The sequence below is a fragment of the Phocoena sinus genome, chromosome 14 (assembly GCF_008692025.1).
Source record: "Phocoena sinus isolate mPhoSin1 chromosome 14, mPhoSin1.pri, whole genome shotgun sequence".
NCBI classification, from domain to species: Eukaryota; Metazoa; Chordata; class Mammalia; order Artiodactyla; family Phocoenidae; genus Phocoena; species Phocoena sinus.
The window spans coordinates 84,717,935-84,737,419 of record NC_045776.1 but is presented as its reverse complement, the minus strand read 5'-3'; the positions used below and the strand labels follow the sequence as shown (position 1 = coordinate 84,737,419).

Sequence of the window (19,485 nt, the reverse complement as noted above, 5' to 3'; positions counted from 1 at the left end):
TACGTTTGGTGGTGTATATATGTCCATGCCACTCTCTCACTTCGTCACAGCTTACCCATCCCCCTGCCCATATCCTCAAGTCCATTCTCTAGTAGGTCTGTGTCTTTATTCCTGTCTTACCCTTAGGTTCTTCATGACCTTTTTTTTATTCTTAGATTCCATATATATGTGTTAGCATACGGTATTTGTTTTTCTCTTTCTGACTTACTTCACTCTGTATGACAGACTCTAGGTCCATCCAACTCACTACAAATAACTCAATTTCGTTTCTTTTTATGGCTGAGTAATATTCCATTGTATATATGTGCCACATCTTCTTTATCCATTCATCCGATGATGGACACTTAGGCTGCTTCCATGTCCTGGCTATTGTAAATAGAGCTGCAATGAACGTATCTTATACGGACACGTCATTGGATTGAGGGCCTGCCCAGCTAATCCAGAATGATCACCTCTTCTCAAGATTCTGAGTTACCTCTGTAAAGACCCTTTTTCCAAACAGGGTCACATTCACAAGTTCCAGGGATTCGGATGTGGACACATCCTTTGAGGGGCCACCCTTCAACTCACTACAGAGCCTATTTCCACATGCTAGATGGTCTGCTAGTGCTGTGGACGCTGCTTTTTACTGAGTTTTCAGTCCACTTAAGGCAAGAGAGCTGAAAGATGGGGTGGGGGGGAAGGAGAGTGCACAGCAGGGGCATCTCCTCATGCCTCGTGAAGAGCCCAGTGTCGTGGACAAGAGCGTGGACCCGAAAGGCAGAGTGCTTTGGCTACTTACTGGTTCTGAGACCTGGGGGAATCACTGAAACCGTGCCTCAGTTTACACATCTGTTGAATGGGAATGATAATAGTTATCTGCCTCCTAGGGCTCTGAGATTTCTGGCTTTTAAAAGTGTGTTTTCCCGCAAAGACTTTCAACGGTGTCAGGCACCAAATGATACGGTTTTTCAAGAAGTTTTTCAAATAAATGAGGAACACAATCACACAAAACTGCCCTCAGAGACATACTACAACGTTCCACGTGTTCTATCTTTTACGTCTCAATCAAACATTTTACAGAAGGAAAGTAACCACCCTGAACTGAGTCTGGTGGGGAAAATCTACTTATACTTCTTAGAAACAGAGGCAACTGTTACCATCACTGACCTGTCCTCTCCCTCCCCCTCCCCCTTCTTTTCTTCTTCTTCTCCTTCTCCTTCTTCTTCTCTAACTTGAATAAGACGCCTTAAGCACAATAAAAGATTTAGCCTGGTTCGTATTTCACGGATCCATAAGATGACACACGACATGGTGACTTTTCCTCTATTACCATTGTTTGTTCCCCAAGGTTCAACTGCTAACTCTCACAAAAGGCAATGAGTTAGTCAAGTTAGTTGAAAGGGTGATCCCTTCTTCTGCTCAACCCGTTATAATCACTTCTGGATTGGAGCAGGCCGAGAAAAACTCCTGAAACAGTAAATCCAGGTGTTCAAACATGGTAACACTTCCCAGTAAACATTTAACTTTGATGTCGATTTCACCTTCAACTGGGCTACAATCATGTGGGGTGTGTCTATTTCTTTCAAGACCTTTTCACAGAAAAATCTCAAAAATCGATTAACAGAAGTTTGTTTTTGCCATGCTTTTCATTATATATAACAAATGTAAATTTAGGGTTTGGCTTTTCTATCCTATGGAGAAGCACAGACTCCCCTTTCTATGGTGCACCCCGGAGCTTCTCTCTGCCTCTGTACCAACTTTCAGATGAGAATGAGCTCTGCATTGTGGCTTTTGACCACACTGAGTGGCACCTTATTTCCTCTGAGGTTTGGGTCCCAACGGCCAGACAGAAATCACTGAAGAAACAACCTCATCTCAACCTAGCTGGTTGCACGTGGTTTCCCACACCAAGAGTCCATCATCTGGCTTTCATTTCTCTTGGTTTCATTTTATCTGTTCTGAACACTCTCAAATTTGCTTATTTTTCTAATCCCTTCTCGTTTCGTTGGGCAATGCGACTCGTTATCTTGTGGTTTCCAACTTTTTTTTAAGATTTAATTTTATTTATTTTTGGCTGCGTAGGGTCTTCGTTGCTGCGCACGGGCTTTCTCTAGTTGCAGCGAGCGGGGGCTACTCTTCTTTGCGGTGCGCGGGTTTCTCATTGCAGTGGCTTCACTTGTTGCGGAGCACGGGCTCTAGAGCGCAGGCTCAGTAGTTGTGGCACACGGGCTTAGTCGCTCTGTGGCACACAGGATCTTCCCGGACCAGGGCTCGAACCGGTGTGTCCTGCATTGGCAGGTGGATTCTTAACCACTGCGCCACCAGGGAAGTCCCTTGTGGTTTCCATCTTTATTACTCACATTTCCTCACAATGAGTGTTCATTAAAATATTTTGAATTAAGACTTTTCTGCCTTCCTAACCGAGCCCATTGAGTCTTCCCATACTGACACATTTTTAATTCTTATCACAGAACTTCAGGCAGTTGGTACCTTATATTCTATTAAAAACCCTATTCCACCCAAGGTTGTCACAATTCAGAGATAACAGCTTTCCTCGGGATGTTTTGTTAGGGATATATTCACAGATTCACTTTGTTAGCCTGACAAACACAGTCCATGAGCTGGTATTTCGCACCTCATTTGATCTCACAATTCAACAACCCAAAAAAAGTATAAAAAGAAGCAATTATTTATTTAGATTATGGAAGCGATTTTAGAGGGATATTAGATAAGCATAAATTGTCATGCCAGCAACAATCCCTGCCCTTCTAACAGCACAGGGAAGGGCAAAAACGGAAAGTGAAGTAAGAGAAGACGATGCTGCAAAGTCTGATACTTATGTAACTCTGGTTATGTAACTACTTTTTTTCTCTTGTAACTTTTTTAATCTCTTCTAAAGAAAATGCAAAATTGATTCTCTCAGAACTGAAAGTGATAACCACAGCCTGTGTTTTCCCTTCAATTTAAAACATCACCACTCCATCAGCCAGTATTTCAACCAAGTCAATTTCCCATGTGCAGACCACGGAGACGGCCGTTAGAGACCCACACGGTGATTTCTGAGGGTGTAAGTCCAGGCATCCCACTGGGGCTCCTCCAGCCCAATAAGAGGGTCAGCAGGACTGTCGTCACTTCCTAGCCACCTCTTGTTTCTGCCCTCCCATTTTCCCCCAAGAACCCTCTCCCGTACTCTAAGCCCAAGTCATTCAGGTGCGTTCACCCATCCCCTATTTTTTTTTTTTTTTTTTTTTTCGCGGTACGCGGGCCTCTCACTGTTGTGGCCTCTCCCGCCGCGGAGCACAGGCTCCAGACGCGCAGGCTCAGTGGCCATGGCTCACGGGCCCAGCCGCTCCCCGGCATGTGGGATCTTCCCGGACCGGGGCACGAACCCGCGTCCCCTGCATCGGCAGGCGGACTCTCAACCACTGCGCCACCAGGGAAGCCCCACCCATCCCCTACTTTTACAGCTGGCTACAGAGATTGGTTCAGAGTGAGTACGAGATCCATGTTACTCCAGGCAGAGCCAGTGATGAGCAGCCCCAAGACTTGCGCTGGATGTGATGGAACAGAACAGTGTTCTCCCTGAAGTGACCAGGCCAGTAGGACTGATGCTGGGAAGACCTGCTGGAGACGACGCCAACCCAGAGGAAAGACAGAGCCAGAATGCTGCATCCAGACACTTCTGGCACCTGTCCCCCCCGAATTTCTCCATCTGCACAAGGAGTCAAGGAGCCCTTTCTGTGTGGGCTTCAATCGTGTGGTACCTAAGGGCATCCGTCAGACAAAGTCCACCGGATAAACACCCCAGCAAAACCAAGAGGAAGTCTTCCAGTGGAGTCAAAACAGAGATCAAGGCACGACCCTGGACACATCCCACCTTTAAGAAGCGTGGCAGATACTGCTAGCTGACCATCCTTCTCCCTGACATCAAAGACTATCTCTCAGTACAAAGCCTGAAAGTAATACCAGATATTCAACTTTGCAGACTACCCTGCTTCTTGAGCAAAGGCATGGAACTACTGATGAGATCTTAGACTTCCAGGGAAAGTCTTCTTTCCAGATGGAAAGGTCTTCTTTCCCGGCAAAAAGAGAAGCCCCCCTCCCTTCCAGTCTTTGTATACAACTAGATAAGTTTGTGATGCCTGGAACTGCTGCAGCCATCTTGCAGCCGTGAGGAAACAAGCTGGAGGATGACAGCCAGTGAATTGGGCACGATAAAGTAGGAAGACGGAATGCACCTGGGTGACACAACTGTGCTGCTGGATTAACCAACCACGGAACCACCCACCTCCAAGCTTCCTGTCACATGAGATGACAAAATCCTATTGTTGCAGCCACTTTTAGGTGAGAATTCTAGTACCTGCAACTGAGCAAATATAAAAATCCTAGACTCTTTCCAGGTATCGACAGCTCAGGATAGGGGAGTGTTCAGACAGCAGATTCAGATTTCCAGGGAAACCATGGGTCACATGAGGCTGCAGACTAAAAGCTCTGTCAAGGGATGTAAAGGACGATGACCGGAATGTTGAGTTGGGAGTGAGAGGAACCCAGATCACCTGATCAATGTTCCTAGTCAGAGGCTTTTGATCACTCAGCCTGAGTCACTCTTGCCCTTTGAAAGAGCTCTTCAAAATCAGGCAGAACGGAGTTCTAGCTGAGGTTGGCTGAGGTCGCCCAAGCAGAGACAGCCCTCAGCCTAGAAATCCATTAGAAAAGGCAAAAGCTTCACACAATCTCTCCATTTCTCATGCTCCCACCCACCAGCTCCCTCACTCATTCACCCAGTGCCCCTCTGGTGCCCAACATCGTGGACCTCAAAGGGTTTAAAAACAAGAAAAGAGGGACTTCCCTGGTGGTCCAGTGGTTAAGCCTCCCGCCCTTCCATGGCAGGGGACACAGGTTTAATCCCTCCCCGGGGAACTAAGATCCTGCATGCTGCACGGTGTGGCAAAAAGAGAAAAAAAAAAAACAAGAAACGAAAGAAAAGAGAACAGGTTATGACACTAGAAGATGCTAAGTGAAATATCTAAACAGGGCTCTATGCCAGCCTGAGGAGTAGGGGTCTCATCCTGGCTGAAGTGGGAGCCATTGATGGTTTTAAAGCCGGGGGAACTGCATGGCCAGCATTGCTCGGTCAAAAGGGAAGAGAAGAGGGGCCAAGAGACTGTAGAAAAGACTGTGGCAACAGGGGTGAGAGCTCGTTCTGCCTGTTGGGAGCCCAGATGCAAGATTATTAGCAAGAACCTCCTTCTGCTTCCCAGGCAAGCTCAGCCCCATAAAACCCAAGGCTGCTATCGGAGCTGGAGAAGACGTGCCCGCAGTGCCAAGTTCCCCAACTTCACATCCCGAGGCCACACGCCAATACCCAGGTGTGATAGCTGCAAAACGACTACCTTTAAGCACTGGGAGACAATTACGTGACAGCTAGAGGCACCCTCAGTTCACTCATTAAAATGTACATTTCCCCCTTGCCTCCTAAATCATTTCTATTTTCCCCACTTCATTCTTCAGCTCTTCACTGCCAACAATAACAGTAACAATAATAGAATTTTAAAATAATGGTTATCAAACCCTGCACTGTGACAAAACAGGAGTTCAGGTAATTTTTGAGATTGCCAACCTAATTAGGTCATCGATGTATAAAGAGCAGAAAGGATAAAGCCCTGATCCTGTAGCACATCCGATAATACATTCAGAAGCTGTAGGACGGAGCTGAGCTGATGAATTCAAAGGAACACATCTCCCATTAAATGCAGAGGCACCTAGAAAAATGGTACAGATGAACCGGTTTGCAGGTCAGAAATAGAGACACAGAGGTAGAGCACAAACGTATGGACGCCAAGGGGGGAACGTGGAGCGGGGGGGAGGGTGGTGGTGGGATGAACTGGGAGATTGGGATTGACATGTATACACGAATACGTATACAGTGGATAACTAATAAGAACCTGCTGTACAAAAAAATAAATAAAATAAAATTTTTTTAAAAAAAGGGCACAAAAAAATAAAAATGCAGAGGCACCACTTTATTTATACACTCATTACTTTCCTATCAGCATTTGCAGCCACCCCCAACCCACCACTGCCGAGGTACCTTGGGCATCTCAGCGCTTACCTGCTCTGTGTGTCCGGGTGATGACCCACGCAGGTGAGGGTGGCTGCTGTCTGAACACTGTCATTGTCAATTTCTTCCTGGACTGCCCACTGGTCTTCGCTGCTGACTCTCACTGCGGTTATTTTCACACCTGCTGCTGCCTTAATTCTGTGGGGTAGAAAAAAAAAATTATATATATATATATATATATATATATATATATGTATACGACCATTTTAGTTCAAAACAGGGAGCAAAAATAGGGAGTTAGAACAGCTCTCCCCTTTCCTCTGGGACATGTAAGGGAAGAGTGGCCATAATGCCTTTCCTTTGAAAACTAAGTGTCCTGTTACTTTTACAAGCGCCCCAAAGTAGGAGCCCCAGCGTTTTGCCAAGTCTGTTAATTTTCTGTCTGATCGGTGTGTTGGGAACCAGATCGCTTTCTGTTTCAGGGGTCCCGTGGGACGGAGACGAGACAGATGTGTCTGGCAGGCATGGATGGAATCTGGGGCCCGGTCCTTCCCCTGGGGACGGGGAAGGGCCCCCATGAGGTGGGAGGGTCTGAGAGGCTGCAGGAGCTATGCCAGCCCAGGGGATGGCACCAGCCAGGGCACCAAGGGGGAGGCAGGCAGCACTGATCACACTGTGAAGAGGAAACAGTGGGACCATGCGGTCCTCAGAGGAGCAAAAGAAATACAGCATTCAGGCAGGCTGAAGTGGCCAAGGACTGCCTGGTACGATGCTTGCAGAACTCAACTCCCCAAGGAAGAATCCAGGGCCCCAGCTGCTTCAGCCACTGAGCAAAGGCCAAAGAGAGTTCCCAGCCTGGATTGTCTGCCGTTTCTTCCCTGCTCCTAAAACTATCTTCATGTTGCTACTAACCAGAATACATCTCCTCTGTAACCACGGGGATTGCAAGGCAGCATCCAAGTTCTCACAATGGCCTTGGGACTTGCCCAGATGCTGTGGACTTGTCTGGAGAACAATCAGGAGGAAGACAGGGCCATGGAAAGCCAAGCTGCTTGCTGTGCTTAACTAAATGTAAGTAATACGAAAAGGGTGTCATTGGACTTCCGGGTGCATGAACTAATGCTGCAGAGGGTCAGCACATGCTTAGCTGTGAAGGTACCTGAACCCCCTCTGCTTCCCAGAGGCCTGTGGACTAATAAGAAATGCCCGGTGAGGCTCTGGGCATCCTTTTCCACAGAGAAGGCAAAAGGAATGCCACGATGCCAAAAAATGGTATGTGTGCAGGAGTTACAGGAGCATCAGCAAAGACAGATCCATCAGGACAGACATTCCACTGCCACCAAGAACTTAGAAGCAAAGATTCCCTCCAAGAGATTTATTAATCAAATCCACACATAATAGCAGGGTCTAAGATGCAATTAAAAACATATGAATGTAGGTGAAAGGATACAATGGGAGGATACATCCACAAATCATATCTCTGATAAGGGTCTAGTATCCAGCATATATAAAGGGCTCCTGCAACTCAACAACAAAAAAAGACAAATAACTCAATCTGAAAATAGATGTTTCTTCAAAGAAGATATACGTGGCCAACAAGAACATGGAAAGATGCTCAGCATCATTAGTCAACAGGGAAATGCAAATCAAAACCATGAGACACCACATCGTACCCACGAGGATGGCTATCATCAAAAAAGAGAAAATAATAAATGTTGGTAAGGATGTGGAGAAACGGGAACCCCTGTACACTGCTGGTAGGAATGTAAAATGGTGCAGCCACCGCGGAAAACAGCTTTGCAGATGCTCAGAAAGTTAAACATAGAATTACTATATGACTCAGTAATTCTACTCCTTTATAGAGACCCAAACGAATTGAAAACAGATACTCAGGCAAACCCTTGCACGTGCACCTCATGGCGGCACTGTTCACAACAGCCAAAAGGCAGAAACAACCCAAATGCCCATCACGTGATGAAAGGATAAACAAAATGTGATATATACGTATCATGGAATACTACTCAGCCACAAAAAGGAATGAAGTGCTGATGCATGTTACAATGTGGATGAACCTCAAAAACATCATTCCAGGGCTTTCCCGGTGGCGCAGTGGTTGAGAGTCCGCCTGCCGATGCAGGGGACACGGGTTCGTGCCCCGGTCCGGGAAGATCCCACATGCCGCGGAGCGGCTGGGCCCGTGAGCCATGGCCGCTGAGCCTGCGCGTCCCGAGCCTGTGCTCCGCAACGGGAGAGGCCCCAACAGTGAGAGGCCCGCGTACGGCAAAAAAAATAAAATAAAATAAAATAAAAACATCATTCCAAGTGAAAGAAGCGAGACACAAAAGGCCATGTATTGTATGGTTCCGTTTACATAAAATACCCAGAATAGGTAAATCCACAGAGATAGAAGGCAGATTAGTGGTTTCCAGGGGCTGGGAGGAGCAGAACGAGGAGTAGCTGCTTAGCTAACAGGTATGGGGTTTCCTTTTGGGTCACAGAAATGTCTTGGAATTAGATAGAGGCGTGTCTGCACAACATTGTGTACTAAGCGGCAGTGAGTTATCCACTTAGAAATGGTACATTTTATGTTATGTGAAATTTGCTTCCATTAAAAAAGAAAAGAAGAAAAAACAGGTGAATGGACCCTCCCAGAAGCGACTGAAACTTTAAAAAAGGATTTATCAAAATCCAAAAAGGACCCAAAGAAGGGAATCCCTAAAGTCAGAATTTCAAGCAGCAGGAGAGAATGTTCTGGACTCAAGGGTTGTCCTAAAGCCCCTGATTTTGCTGCCTACCATAAGGAACCCCAGGGTGGAATTAGGGGACTCAAATACTTGCGTATCTAATTAAATTTTTTAAGGTTTCTGCTTCCTGTACTCCCTTCTTATAGGACCTTACACAGATGCTAAGACATACACCTGCTCGCTCTTGCATTTGGCGTTCCTGACCCCCTCCAGAGATTCAGGCGCCATTCTTTGTCCCAACTGGATGGTTTTTCCTGTTGAATTCTGGTGACTACATATGCTAACTCCTCAAAGCTTTCTTTCTTGCCATCACAAAGTTCCGGGAATTAATTTATGCAAGCCATGAATAGAGGCGTCTCATTGTATCCCTGTTTCCAGCCATTCCATCTTGCTGCCAAAGGGGCAACTGGAGAGAATGCTCCAGAATGCATGTCTCCATAAGCAGAGTCCTCCCACTGTCAAGAGCACCTCCTCATTTCTACCAGTACTTGCCACTTTAATGGCTTATCACATTCTTCCACATACACGGATCACAGAGCAATTTGACCAAGCAGACCCATGGTCTGATTACTATTGTTCCCAATGTCCTGATGATCAAACTGTGACCCTCACACCCCCCGAGGGAGCAACCAGCTGGAAGTCACAGAGCTAGACGGTGACAGAGCCAGGATTAGAAACCAGATCCCCTGACTCCAAAACCTGCTCCCCTTCCCTCCTGCTCTGCCCCATGCAGAGAATTCCCTGCAGAGGACACAAAATTAATGCACAGAAATCTCCTGCATTCCTATACACTAATGATGAAAAACCTGAAAGTGAAATTAAGAAAACACTCGCATTTACCACTGCAACTAAAAGAATAAAATATCTAGGAATAAACCTACCTAAGGAGACAAAAGACCTGTATGCAGAAAATCATAAGACACTGATGAAAAAAATTAGATGATACAAACAGATGGAGAGATATATCATGTTCTTGGATTGGAAAAATCAACATTGTGAAAATGACTCTACTACCCAAAGCAATCTACAGATTCAATGCAATCCCTATCTAACTACCACTGTCATTTTTCACAAAACTAGAACAAAAAATGTTCACAATTTATATGGAAACACAAAAGACCCCGAATAGCCAAAGCAATCTTGAGAAAGAAAAACAGAGCTGGAGGAATCAGGCTCCCTGACTTCACACTATACTACAAAGCTACAGTAATCAAGACAGTATGGTACTGGCACAAAACAGAAATATAGATCAGTGGAACAGGATAGAAAGCCCAGAGATAAACCACGCACATATGGTCATCTTATCTTTGATAAAGGAGGCAAGAATATACAGTGGGGAAAAGACAGCCTCTTCAATAAGTGGTGCTGGGAAAACTGGACAGCTACCTGTAAAAGAATGAAATTAGAACACTCCCTAACACCATACACAAAAATAAACTCAAAATGGATTAAAGACCTAAATGTAAGACCAGACACTATCAAACTCTTAGAGGAAAACATAGAACACTCTATGACATAAATCACAGCAAGATCCTTTTTGACCCACCTCCTAGAGAAATGAAAATAAAAACAAAAATAAACAAATGGGACCTAATGAAACTTAAAAGCTTTTGCACAGCAAAGGAAACCACAAACAAGACGAAAAGACAACCCGCAGAAAGGGAGAAAATATTTGCAAATGAAGCAACTGACAAAGGATTAATCTCCAAAATTTCCAAGCAGCTCATGCAGCTCAATATCAAACACAACAACAAGCCAATCCAAAAATGGCAGAAGACCTAAATAGACAATTCTCCAAAGAAGACATGCAGATGGCCAAGAGGCACATGAAAGAATGCTCAACATCACTAATCATTAGAGAATGCAAATCAAAACTACAATGAGATATCATCTCACGCCAGTCAGAATGGCCATCATCAAACAATCTACAAACAATAAATGCTTGGAGAGGGTGTGGAGAAAAAGGAACCCTCTTGCACTGCTGGTGGGAATGTAAAATTGATACAGCCACTATGGAGAACAGTACAGAGGTTCCTTAAAAAACTACAAATAGACCTACCATAGGACCACAGCAATCCCACTAAAGGGCATATACCCTGAGAAATTCAAAAAGAGTCATGTACCAAAATGTTCATTGCAGCTCTGTTACAATAGCCAGGACATGGAAGCAACCTAAGTGTCCATCGACAGATGAATGGATAAAGAAGATGTGGCACATATATACAATGGAATATTACTCAGCCATAAAAAGACACGAAATTGAGTTATTTGTAGTGAGGTGGATGGACCTAGAGTCTGTCATACAGAGTGAAGTAAGTCAGAAAGAGAAAAACAAATACCGTATGCTAACACACATATATGGAATCTAAGAAAAAAAAAGGTCATGAAGAACCTAGGTTGCAGCAAGACGGGAATAAAGGACACAGACCTACTAGAGAATGGACTTGAGGACACGGGGAGGGGGAAGTGTAAGCTGGGACGAAGTGAGAGAGTGGCATGGACATATATACACTACCAAATGTAAAATAGATAGCTAGTTTTGGTAAAATAGATAGCTAGTGGGAAGCAGCCGCATAGCACAGGGAGATCAGCTCGGTGCTTTGTGACCACCTAGAGGGGTGGGATAGGGAGTGTGGGAGGAGGGAGATGCAAGAGGGAGGAGATATGGGGATATATGTATATGCATAGCTGATTCACTTTGTTATAAAGCAGAAACTAACACACCATTGTAAAGCAATTATACTCCAATAACGATGTTATAAATAAATAAATAAATAACGCAGTGTGTGTGTGTCAATCCCAAACTCCCTAACTATCTCTTACCCAAAAGAAATACATTCTAATTATTTTTGCCTTTGGATGGTTATGGAGCACCAGGCATTCCTACCTGCCTAGGAGAGCTGGATGCTTCTAAGGATGAAGGTCAGGGAGGTGGTGGAGTTAGTGATGATGACAATGAACTAACCGTGAGAGTTTGGATACCAATCACTGAACATCTGTGACTCAGTTTCCTCGTTTACAAAATGTGTGTAATAATAATATCCACCTATAGTGTAGTCTGTATGAAGATTAAGTGAATCACTGTGTATAAAGTGCCTAGAAGAACACCTGGGACAAAGAAAGTGATCAGCGCTATAGCTATTATGATTTTTCTCACCATGAACTACTGCATACTCCCCAGAGATCATACACTCAGGCATCAAGCCCCCTCCCTGTGAGGTGTCCTTTGTAACTGCTCTAAGTCTCCACGCAGGACCCCAGCCACCTCCTCTCTAGATATGATTTCCCTGATTTTTACTCCTTTCCTTGGCAGGAAATTCCTCTCATATCCCAAGACGGCGCAAACCCTCCATTTGCCGTAGTAAATCCTTTTATTTATTTTTTCCATAGAGGTTACTCTACACTTGAACCCTCGACACTTTGGGTTCAAAGGACATCAGTGTGCACCTGACAGAGTCTCAGAAATTTTCTGTGATTGTAGTTGACCAAAGAAATAATCCAATTCTGGTTCATGTCTAGTCTACTTCAATGTCCAGAAGTAGGACCAGCTTTAGAAGTGGCTCACCACAAAGGTTCAAATGATGTCCCCACTTCCCTAGGCACCTGACTCTGTTCAGGTCTCACATATGCGGGTTTTGCGCACCGATAGGCTCTCTTCTTGTGGTCACAGCGTGGCTGCCAACAGCTCTTGAACTCACCGCCTCATCCGCAAGGGAAAAGCAAGACTCTCCTAGAACAGACTCCTGGAGCCAGGTTTTCATTGGTTGAATTTGACTGAGTACTCAACCTTGGACCTATAACTGTGGCCTAGGGGGGGGTGAAAGGAACAATGCTTATTGGTTTACCCAGACAAGGACCGTCCTGCCCTAAGAGTGACATTAATCCCATCTGGGATAGCAGGGAGTGGCTCCCAAAAGGAAATTCGAGTTACAACAGAAGAAATGGATGGTAGGAATCAAAACCACAAGCCTGAAGCCAAATTACTGAGGTTCTGCCTCCCTCCTACACACAAGTTACAAAATTGTTCCAAAATCCCAGTTCTTAGTCCAAATCCTTCCCAATTTTAGATTCTATTTGTTGGAACAATCTAAGCCCAGAAAAATCCATGTCTTGAATATTCATTAAGTTTGTTTTAGAGAAATATTTTTAGGCTTGGTGATATTCTTAACTCTTGTTTATTTAAAAACTACAATAATCATAAACCTTGTGACAGCGATTAATGGTCTCAGCACGGTAATGAGCTTGAGGGATTTGGGGGCTGAGCAAGGGAAAGATATGACCACAAGGTGGCAGTAGCATGCAACAAGCTTTACCTAGGCGGCAATTCGACAAGTTTGTGTGATGCGTAAGTCCCTCATAGCCTAAGACCTTCCAAATGACATGGCATGAGGGCCACTAGCCAGAAGGGGAAGAGGGCAGGGAACCCCAGGGAGAAGAGGATCAGAGAGGGCGCTTACATGTCACTCGGCAGCACTGTGGGAAGTCCTCCAGGTCAAACAGCTCCAAAGGGCAGCTGCAGCTTGAGGTCTTACAGCTACAGGGTCTATGGCTAACAGACACCGGGAACAGTTTTGCAGGGTATGCAGAGCAGGCTTTAATGGCTAAAATAGGCTTATTTAGGGTATATTTAAAACAATTAGATGTGTAAAAAACTGAGTTTGGCTCCTGAGCTAACAGGTCCCAGTCTGCTATGAAGAAATAAACAACACAGGGGCCAACCTACAGGGACCATCTCTGGCTCATTTATATAACAACTACTTCCTGACATTCACCAAAAAAACCTTACATTCATACTTCATAGGGTCTTCGTTATACAACTATTTGTTTTCTGTATTCTTGAAGTTAAGGGATTACATAGAGGAGAATACATTGGCAGACTAAGAAACTATCAATATTTGTTGATGAACTGAGCCTTAAGGAAGTCAGTCCCCACTCTCACTTGACCCTTGGTTGACAGTGACACCTACCGCAGCCCTGCTGCAGCATCTCTGCCTGTGGTAAGGGTGGGCTGTCAGGCGCTGCTGATCGCCCGCTATAAATACAACGCAAACGCAATGCACACCTACTGCAGAGCGAAACCACCGAATCTCGTAGCATTGGAGGACTGACAAATGCCAGCAAAGCTACAGAGAAAGAGGATCCAGCAGAGCTCCACCAACCACCCCTCAAGACGTATCTACTGACAGTTCACAAGTGAAGGAGGGAAAAATCAAACAAGAAAAGATAAGTGCTTCAAAAGAGAGCAGTCTGAATAGCAAGGCAGAGTGAAGCTCTTGGGAAACTGGGGGAAAGCCCTGAAATACTTCCGCTAAGTTGATCCTTTTTTGTGATCCTGTTGGCAATGTCAAGTGTGAAATGAAAAATGCAATACTGTGCAGTTATATAAAATTGGAGGGAAATAACGACAAAAAAATTGTCAACGGGCAATGCATGCTTTGTTCCGAGCGGCACAGAAAGGGAGTTACTGAGCCCGAATTTTGTTTACTGTAAGATAAGACAAACTTGTTTGTGTATCTTTCTTTCATTTCTCAAGGAAGAAGAAAAATCCCAATCGCGTTTCCTTTTTCTCAAGATTTTCTACATGAGTTTACGTTCCCATTTACAGTGGATTAATTTTCATTGGCCAAATATTCTCAAATTAAAGAAACACTTCCCATAACTTACCTGTAGCTTTAAATGGCAATGGTCTAAAAAATGCATATTTTATGGTGTGAAATACGCTTCCTCGTGGTTCCTAAAACAGCATGTGTCTTCCTGTCTTTAAACCTTTGTTTTTGCTGTTCCCTCTGCCTGGAAGGGTCTCCCCTGACACCCACAGGAGAGTGGGTGTCACTCCCTCATTTCCTTCAGGTTTGGGCAAATGTCATCTCTTTGAGCTTTTTCCAGACCACCCGATCGAAAGAAAAAGCCCTATTTCATACTCCCAAACTTTGCTTCCCGTGTTTATTCTCTGCATTCCCCCACTGGATGGAAGCACCAGGAGAGTGGGGAGGGTTTTTTTGTTTTCTTCTTTTCATGTTTTGTTTCCTGCATTATCCATGGTTCTGAGAGCCACGCCTGGGAAACTGGAGGTGCTTAAATGTTGGTAGAATGAAAGGTCTCTATCTAAGGTGTCATCTGTCTCTGGGCGCTCCATAAATATCAGACTGAGGGCGGAAGATGTCCAGTAAGGGACAAAAGCTACCATGGTCACAGGAGGGAGGCACTGGAACCCCATGGACCAGAGGTTCTCGGGCTTTTAAGCACATGAGAATCAACTACTTACAGGTATCTGGATCCCACCTCCAAAGCTTGTGATCCAGCAAGTCTGGGGCGGAACCCAACTGTGCTGTTTTCAAACAGGCTGCCATTCTGATGCAGGGGGTCCCCAGAACATTCTTTGGATAAGAGTGCTTGGGACACATTTCAGACAATCACGTTCTGTCGAGGAGAGTAATGCCAGGGAACATCTGGTGTTCGAATCACTTTCTGAGAGAAGCCCAGCCCTGGGCGCTGGAGCACTCTGAGGATGTGTAAAGATACGTTTAATTTGGATTCCCCGGCAAACCACTTTCTCTGTGATAAATTAACCACAGAGAGAGATGTGCACCTCTCCCACTAGGCACCTGGAGGCTGGCGAAGGCAGGCTCTGCTGAGGGCTCATGTCAGACCACGATGTAAACTTGGACAGATTACAGGGCAGGGGAAAGAGTCAAGGCGAGGCCACCATGCTCACAACTACAGGGCAGGTGGGGCTCCCTCCGATCCAGGTGGCTGAACCTGGATGTTGAGGACAGATATTTTTGGTCTCAGCCAGAAAGGGAACAGGAGCCAGCCTGAAGGACAGACAGACAACCAGTGCTGGAAAATCACATCCAACAGAGCAGACTGTTGGAGGGCGTGGATTTCAGCCCCGAGAACAGGGACATGCAAAGTGGGACCTTTATGCAAGTGAGAACGTTCCCAAAGTCACACACGCTGATTCCCATGGGGCTAGCTCCCCTCTCTCGTCTCACTTGTTAATTTAATCTTTCACCCAAGAAAGTTAAAAATTAAGCAAACTATACGTATAGCTCTTGACAAATCGGAAATTTGACGAATCACTCCCTTCTTCACACTTCCTAAGGCATTAAGATAAGCACATCCAAAATCCTGCCTTGGCCCCAGACATCCAAAACCAGCAAAAAAAAAAAAAAAAAAGATTGGATCCAGCCTAGAGCGTGTCTTACTTAGCCACTTAACTGTTTCTGGGCCATACCGTGTGTGGCAGACAAACTCTGGGGTGGTCCACGATGACCCCCGACTCCGGGTGACCATACCTTTGTTGAATCCTTTCCCCTTGAGTGTGGGGAGGACCTGTGACTTGCTTCTAGCTGGAATAGTATGATAAAAGAGATGAAATGTCATTCCATGGTTCCATTACATTTTATAAGACTCCATCTTGCAAGCAGACCAGCTCCAGAGAATCTCCCTCCCGGGTGTCTTTGAAGAAGTAAGCAGCCATGTTGGGACACCCATGTGACAAGGAGCCTGGGCAGCCTCTAGCAGCTGAGGGCCAACAGCCAGTAAAAACCCAGGGCCCTCGGTCCTACAATAGCAAGGAGATACACTCTGCCACCAACGCCAGTTCGTATGGAAGCCGGTTCTTCCCCGGCCGAGACTCAGATGAGAATGCTGGCATTTAAAGGATTAGGAGCACTTCCCTAGCAGTCCAGTGGTTAAGACTTTGCCTTCCAATGCAGGGGGTGCAGGTTTGAGCCCTGGTCGTGGAGCTAAGGTCCCACATGCCTCGGGGCCATAAAACAGAAGCAACATTGTAACAAATTCAATAAAGACTTTAAAAATGGTCCACATCAAAAAGATCTTTTAAAAAATTAATAAATAAAGGATTAGGGCCAGAGATGCTGATTTCCCTGCTGTGAATGGAACAGTCCTGCCCCACTCCAGATGCCCACAGTGCCCCCACTAAGAAACACCGTAGACATCTGATTTTTCAGCCCCTGTAGAGATGATATCCCCACCACCACCTGCCCCCAACACAAACGCCTGGGATAGCTTTCCCGGGCAAACTGGAGCCCGGGCTGAGCTGCAGACACCCGCTAACTGCTCTGCCCCTGTCCCCATGTGAAGCACATGCTGACTGTTCAGTGTCAGTGGACAGGAGGGGAAGCAGCCCCCCTACAAATTCTGGATGTGCTGTCACAGCCATGAAGCCAACGTGTGCCACAATTCCAAGACCGTTATGGTGGTACCATCAGGAAGATAGTCTGTTCATCCCTTCACTTCTCTGCAAAGCCCCAAGTGTTGGCTCCCACCATGAAAACCAGTCCACCTTCAGATCACCTTTAAACGTCTGACACAACAAAACACAGAAAGCTTTACCCTCTGATTCCCAACCACTGTCTCTGATCATGTCCCACAGAGCGAAGTTAAAGACAATGTGCGCCTCTCTGATAGCAGAGCTGTTCAAAACACACACGCAAAACAGAGAAACACACACACACACACACACACACACACACACACACACCCGAGCGACCCACGCGGCAGGAGCAGGGAGGTTGATAATTTCTCAGGGCCCGATTAATGGCCTCTCATGATCCAGCTAGCAAGGTAATACTGTTTTATGGGAACCTAGGATTAGTCAATGTACGGCCATTAAGAACCAGAAACAGTTTTGAAATGAAAGGGATTTTGGAAAGCAGATACAGTCAGCCTCAGGGCTTTGGAATTCAAATGTGACTGAGAGGTATTTGATTTAATTTAAGGTCTACACACTGCATATCTACCACATGTCAGGCATTAACCACCTACTCTGTGCAGGAGAAACAGACAGTCCTACAAAACAGACAGACAGAAGAGTGAAGTTAAGACCACATTTCTGACTTAAAACTTGGACTCTAAGAAAGAAAGAAAAAAGGACACAAGAGAACACACCTGGACTCTTGCTGTGTGACCTTGGAAAAGTCATTTAGCCTCTTTGTGCCTCAGTTTCCTCATCTGTAAAATGGGACTATTAATAATAGTACTACAGCACAGTGTCATTGCAAGGATTAAATGGAGACGGTATATACAAGATGCTTAGAATGGAGCCTGGCATATAGCAACTATGCAGGGTTCACTATGCTGGTGGTGGTGACAGGAATGCCCATGTGGTGACCCCATCCCAGCTCTAAATGCTGACATTTCAAAGAACCATCCCTCGGTGTTAAAATGCTCCAGAACAGACCGAGAAGTGCAGAAAAGCTGTCACGAGAGTTATCCAACAAGTTCCCAACCCTGGTCATCTGATCCACAGAAGACCAGATGGACAAGTAGAGTCTACCCAGCGTCCACCCTCCTCTTCTGATGCAGCTCCTACCTAGACTTCCCTTGGGAGCGACTTATGCTCAGTCCAGGTACGTCAGGCTAGGCTGACCCCACCCTTGGCTTCAGGAGTTGGTATGTGTAGCCATTCAAAGCATTGAGTCCTTCTGGACAGTGATTGGTTCAAGGAGGAAGCATATGACTCAACCAAACCAATCAGCATATCCCATCCCCTGAATTGATCGGCCCAGAAATAGACATATAACCCAGAATTTTTCAGGGAGAGTTGAGCCCAGCTCTCTTCTCACTAAGCAATAAGTGTTGCAAGAGCCTACCACCTGCCTGAGAATGAAACCAGTAGGGGAAAGCAAAGGTAAGAGGTGGAAAGAGATGGCTTCCCGGTTACACTGTATAAGCACTTGGATCCAGCCAGACTTGAGGTTGTCCTTCAGTTACATGAGCCAGTAAATTCCCTTCAAGCCACTTTGAGTTGGGTTTCTTCTATTTGCATTCGAAAGTGCACTGACAAAAACAGCCAGGTTCTGACATTTCTACCACTCAGAGTACCAAATAAAATCCTCCCAAAGTTCACAGAGATACACATATAAAGTTACCACCTGTGATGCAAGGACAGGAGAACAGATGGTGAAAGGATGTTCAATATTTCCAAGTCCTTGTGAGCACAGAGAGCAAATATTAAATAAAGGGAATCTACAGAAACAATCAGAGATCCTCTCCCTTTGTGATATCCATCCCAAATATTAATAAACAAAGCTAAGGTATAAAAATTCAATTCATAACTCAAAAATAAGCTGACCTTTTAGGGAATTAAACTCATTTTCTGTCAAACCTATTTTTTTAAGAATGTTTAGTGATATCAATGTTCGAATGCCTAGTAAAGAATCGTTTCCTCATAGTAGTTTAAAGCATTCTGTGAGCCACTATGAATTTTTTTCCTCTCCAACCTGGACACAAGCAAGGGATCACCCTGCTACATTGGATATCTCCTCTCCATGAAAACTTGTCAGTAATTTTCAGTAACTTGGTATTTACAGCTCCTGAGAAATAAATTCTCTCTCTCTCTCTCTCCCTCTCCCTCACATACACACACACACACACACACACACACACACACAAATCCATTTTCCCAACTTCATCTACCTTTTAGAGTATGATGATCCACAAAGTTATTTTTACAACACAGAACTTTCTAAGTCCCAAATGCATAGCTAAATGAACACTTGAAATCACCTCTTAGAAGTCTCAAAGGAAAATCAAACTCAACACATCCAAAACTGAACTCACGATCAACTCAGCCAAAAATAAAAACAAAAACCACCTTACTTCTCTTGTCCTCTTTGAGAAAAGACCACTCTCTTAGTTCAGGATGCTATAACAAGATACTACAGACTG

General features: G+C 45.1%; 1 protein-coding gene across 1 annotated transcript in view; it reads right to left on the bottom strand.

Moving 5' to 3' along the window:
* TMEM132B (transmembrane protein 132B) overlaps positions 1-19,485 on the bottom strand; it is a 386,360-nt gene that overhangs the window by 176,348 nt on the left and 190,527 nt on the right. The window contains 1 exon segment of the mRNA XM_032603526.1: positions 6,095-6,241. Coding sequence (XP_032459417.1) covers positions 6,095-6,241 — 147 coding nt within the window.